A 5,218-nucleotide genomic window follows, 5' to 3' on the forward strand; every position below is an offset into this window, starting at 1 on the left:
CTCCATCCCACCTGCCCCTACCAGCCCTCAGTTGTAAGCAGAGCTGGCCAGGGACCAGGGGGGGCTTCCTGGACCTCAGACCCCAGGGTCCCACCTGAGGGCCTGCCTGAGCCAGGAACGTGAGCTCACTATTCAGACTCCTTTGTCCTCTTCCTAGGGGCCCTGGTGGACCAAGGCATCTTCGAAGAGCTCACAAGAGACTTCCTGCCCCAGCTCTCCAAAAAGATGCAGGACCTGGGGGTGATTTCCAGCATCTCTCTCTCCTGGTTCCTGACCCTATTCCTCAGTGTCATGCCCTTTGAGAGCGCTGTGGTCATCGTTGACTGCTTCTTCTATGAGGGCATCAAGGTGATCCTGCAGGTGGCCTTGGCCATCCTGGATGCCAACATGGAGCAGCTGCTGGGCTGTGGCGACGAAGGCGAGGCCATGACCGTCCTGGGCAGGTAACCGCGCCAGCCTGCCTCCTCTTGTTGGGGAGCTGGCCAGTGCTCCCCTGGACCACACAACCAGCCCCTCCCCAGTCCTGGGTGCTCCTCAGTCAGCGTCCTGGGACTGTACCTACCACATGCTCAGCCTGGGGTAGACCTAGGGACACTGCAGAAGCAGGAGAGGGGCTCCTTTCTGGGAGAAGACAGAACAGCACTGGAGCAGTCGTTGCTTGGGAGAAGCAGTGGTTAGAGGGTGAGACCGTGGCGGACCAGAGCACACTGCACTGGCGGGCTTGCTGCGCGAGAGGCAGGTGGAACTAGGCCGAGCCTCCCATCTCCTGTAAAGGCTGGCTGGCTGTTACTCCCGCAGAGCAGTCCTGGTGCGCCATCCCTGGCTCAGGAGCATCAGTTTCTCCAGGGCAGCTGGACAGGGAGCCCGTGCTGGGCCTGCTGTAGCTGCACAGGCTGATCTCCAGCTAGGCACACCTGCGGCCCAGGTCATCCTGGCCGCCGCCGCCTCCCTCGGTGCTCACGCCCCATCCTCACAGACTCTGAGATCAGCCCCTTCCCTCAGTCCCCATACCCTCAGGGCCGGCCCCCGACAGCCCTTCCCAGGGCCCTGTGCCCACATCGTAACAGTTGGCTCTGCACCGGTTTCACTCACCAGCATCCCACAGGGCTCTTCCTGATCAGAATCTGACTCTGTTCCTCCCCGGGGACGTGGGGATCCCCTGTGGCCCTGGTGGTTTTTTGGACAGAGGAGCTAAGTCCCCAGCCTGACCTTCAAGCCCTTCATATGCAGGTGCTCTTCTGGGGCCTCCCTCTGGCCCAGGCCCTGAGCTCTGTACAGTCCTGCCAGCCCATAAGCATGTATCTGCTCAGCCTGGAGCACCCCCAGCCCCCCAGGACTGCCAGGGACACCGTCACCTGCATGCTGAGCTGGCCCAGGTACTGACTGGGAGCCTGCAAGGGTCCCAGGCTGGCAGAGCTGTGGCTGCTCTGCTATGGGCCATGCCGGCTCTCTGTCCTTACAGGCAGCCTGTGGGCAGAGTGGGCAAGTGGTTTCCATGCCTGTCTCCCACACCAGACAGAGACGGGACCCTTCCCACAGAGCAGAGCCTGAGCAGGATCATGGCCAGGGCCAGTGGGTGTGGAGGACCCACCACTTTCTCCCTCCTGAGTGTCAGGCCCAGCCAGAGTGTCTAGAAGGGTGTGAGGTCCTGGCTGGGCTGGTCCCACTGGAGTCAGGCCCGGTCCCGAGACTGCTCCTCGGCAGGGCTCCTCCTCCTGGAGCACTCCTTTGGTCTCTGATTCTTCCTGGCCAGAGCAGGGAGTCCTCACATCCCCAGGGACCCACCAGACAGAGGGAGTGTGTCATCCAACTGGGACACAATTTTCTCCTGGTGTAGTAAGGTCTGGAGTCATAAAGGGTCCCCACTCATGGGACCCTGGTGGCCAGCCTAGCTTTCTCAGAATTAAGTGCTCAAGCCTTCAAGGGGGGAGGCCTTCTCCCATTGCCTCCAGGGGGCACCCCTGATTTGCCAGGGCACCCTCCAGGGCATGCCTCTCTCTGCAGTGACCCATCTTTCACCCTCCTGGAGGATGCCCGGCCCTCAGCATGCTCGCTTGAGAGTCTAGGTAGATTAAGTCTCCACATCATTCAGCTGTGGGTGAGACATCCTGTCACCTGTGGGGGATCTAGACTCCTGTCCTTCAATCCTTACAGATACCTGGATAATGTGGTCAATAAGCAGAGTGTCTCTCCTCCTATCCCACACCTCCATGCCCTGCTGACCAGTGGAGATGACCCTCCTGAAGAGGTGGACATCTTTGACCTCCTGAAGGTGTCATATGAGGTCAGCACTCTCCAGGGCTATTTGGCCAAACCGCTCCATTGGACTATGTGGGTGCAGTTGGCCGTGGTGGGTGGCTGGCCTCTGCTCTGTGGTTCCACCTGATCTCACTGAATCACTTCTGACTGGTAGAAATTCAGCAGCCTGAGGGCGGAGGACATTGAGCAGATGCGGTTTAAACAGAGGCTTAAAGTGATCCAGTCCTTGGAGGATACGGCCAAGAGGAGTGTGGTACGGATGGGCCTGGGCTCTCGTGGCCCCAGGGTGCAAGCTGGAGCTGGGGTTGGGATGGGGACTAAGTGGACTGTGTCAGCCGAGCCACCCCAGACTGCCCTGAGAAGTGGGGTGCAGAGCCCCCCAGCACTGTCCTATGTGGGACTAGGATGCAGAAGTGGAGGTACAGATTTGGGGATGTGGAGAGAGGGCTGGTCACTGTTTTCTGTTGCGGATTGGTCACAGGGAAGCTTCTCTTTTGCCTTGATGCCTGAAGGCCAAGCACGAGCCCACTCTGGACTGAGCCCGCCAGCCTGGCTTTAACCCACCCCCTGGGTAGTGACAGCCCCTCAGCCCCTGCCCACTCAGCCCGCTGACCTTGCTGTCAGATTTTGTCCTCTTGTCTCTATAGGAAGAAATCACTAGGAAGTTCTAAGTTATGTTCCAAAGAGCTTTCCCAGGGCCTTTCTAGAAATCCAGATGGCAGTTTCTAGATCACCACCCCTCACCCCATGTCCCAGACTCGGTGTTCAAAACAAAAAGGCCTCCCAGCTGGCAACACCAGAAGGGTAGTTGGTGCCACATGGGGATTCCCTCAAAGAACAAGACCTTGAGAATTCATTAATACATCTTGCATTTCTTTCCTTCTAGGTCCGAGCTATACCTGGGGACATTGGTTTCTCAATTGAAGAACTGGAGGACCTTTACATGGTTTTTAAGGTGATAGCCAAGAGCAAGGGAGGACCAGCATCCCATCCTAGTCCCCTAAATTCATCCTCTGTGCAGCAGCCTCCTGCCAGGAGGGATGTAAAACATTTAAAAACATCCTCAGATGCAGTTATTACAAAGTTCACATGGTAGAATTTAATCCTTTCCAGAGTTTAGGCAAGATACTCTTTTAAGTGGCTGAAAATTTGCTGAAGTCAGCTTACACAAGACGGAATGCATTGGCTCATGAAACTGAAAAGCCTAGAAACTGAAAAGTCAGACAGGGCCGGATCTAGGTGTTCTGATGTCCTGTCAAGCTCCGCTATCAGATATCACGTGGACTGCTCTTCCTGCAGAGCGGCAGGACTGTTGTCCGCAGCCTCCAGGGTCATCCTTGCCGTAGCCCCATGAAAAGAGAATTTTCTCTCCCAGGTGGTTTTAACAAAAAGCCCAGGGTTGATTGCTGGAGTGACTCAAGTTAGGTGCTGTGGCTACAGGACGCTGTTTGCTGCTGACCCCAGGCTGGGCCGCATGCACACGCCATGGCCTGGGTTGGGGACAACAGGGGCTCTCCAGGAAAAGCTCGGGTGCTGGTAACAGAGGAACGGGAAAGGGCATGAAGAACAGGCAAAACCAGCCATGTCTGCGCTGCCTGTCTGCTCTCCCTGTCATGTCCCATCTGCCCTTCCCGCTGCCCGGGGTTCAGCCCCCTAGGGAACCGCCCTGGGATGGCCTTCGGATCAGAGTGGTCCAGCCAGTGGTCCGCTGTGCCTGGTGGTCCTCAGGCCCTGTCTCGACTCCCACGGCTCTAAACAAGGGGGTGACGGTGCCAGCGCCTGAGGTTCTGTGAGATGCTGTGTCTAGCCCAGCGCTCACTGCTCAGGAGGCTGTGGACCTGGATAGAGGAGGCGGGTGAACACACCAGTCAGCCTGGTGACCCTGAGCACCCAGGGCCCAGGAGGCCAGGCTGTCTCACCAGGCTGTGCCCCCTGCAGGCCAAGCACCTAGCAAGTCAGTACTGGGGGAGCAGCCGCCCTGCAGCTGTGCGTCGGGACCCCAGCCTGCCCTACCTGGAGCAGTACCGCATCGACGCCCACCAGTTCCGGGAGCTCTTTGCCAGCCTGACGCCCTGGGCCTGTGGCGCCCACACGCCTGTGCTGGCAGGGCGGATGTTTCGGCTCCTGGATGAAAATAAGGACTCGCTGATCAACTTCAAGGAGTTTGTGACGGGGATGAGTGAGTGGCTCTAGGGCCTGCAGGGACTCGTCCCTACCCTTGCCCTTTCTGAGGAAGCTTCCAGGTACCAGTCCCAGCCAGCCTGCCCACCATAGCGAGCCTAGGGCAGCCTAGAGCCCTTAACCCTTGATAAAGGAGGGCAGTTTTCCCACAGAGATACATGATGGGAGCGTTCCCCACCCTCCCCTGCCCTCCCTCAGTTTGCTGCTGGAGGCTGGGTCTGCAGGCCCCGAGAAGGAGCAGGCCTAAGGCCTGGTGCTCACCCTCGGGGCCTCTCCAGAGAGAGAGTCAGGCGGTGAGGAGCATCCCGCTGGAGCCCCCTGGAGGAGGAGGACTCAAATGTGGCCTGGCCACGGGGCTCTCGTGCCCTCCTGCCAGCCTGCCTTCCTGCTGGCCTTTCCCCACAGGTGGGATGTACCACGGGGACCTGACGGAGAAGCTCAAGGTTCTCTACAAGCTGCACTTGCCTCCAGGTGAGCGCCGCCTCTCCCACTCCCCAGCAAGGGCTCTCCAGAGTGCAGAGCCAGAGCTGCGGCCTTCCGAGGCACAGGCCTCTGTGCGTGGCTGGGCCTCGTGGCAGCTGGGCTCCCAGCACAGTGGAGGCTCCCTCATCCTGACAGAGTGCAGAGCAGCCAGCGGATGGGGCTGAGGCCGGGTCAGTCTCCGTCTGAGAGCAGGGCCGGGCCCTGCATGGCCTGGGGGGACGTGTGGGTGTCTCAGGGCTCCACGCATGGGCAGAGGCCCAGACGCAGCACCAGGCTCCTCCATGTACCCCCTGAG

At 59.3% G+C, this 5,218-nt stretch overlaps 1 protein-coding gene across 4 annotated transcripts in view; it reads left to right on the plus strand.

The window, feature by feature from the left end:
- The window catches only part of TBC1D9B (TBC1 domain family, member 9B (with GRAM domain)), a 38,335-nt gene that overhangs the window by 25,882 nt on the left and 7,235 nt on the right, over positions 1–5,218 (plus strand). For all 4 annotated transcript variants that reach the window (XM_010830678.1, XM_010830679.1, XM_010830680.1 and 1 more), the window contains exons 11-16: positions 158–443; positions 2,155–2,284; positions 2,414–2,512; positions 3,146–3,214; positions 4,198–4,438; positions 4,846–4,911. In XM_010830678.1, coding sequence (XP_010828980.1) covers positions 158–443; positions 2,155–2,284; positions 2,414–2,512; positions 3,146–3,214; positions 4,198–4,438; positions 4,846–4,911 — 891 coding nt within the window. The remainder of the gene's footprint in view (positions 1–157; positions 444–2,154; positions 2,285–2,413; positions 2,513–3,145; positions 3,215–4,197; positions 4,439–4,845; positions 4,912–5,218) is intronic.

This window comes from Bison bison, unplaced genomic scaffold, assembly GCF_000754665.1.
Source record: "Bison bison bison isolate TAMUID 2011002044 unplaced genomic scaffold, Bison_UMD1.0 scf7180017864519, whole genome shotgun sequence".
Taxonomy (NCBI): domain Eukaryota; kingdom Metazoa; phylum Chordata; class Mammalia; order Artiodactyla; family Bovidae; genus Bison; species Bison bison.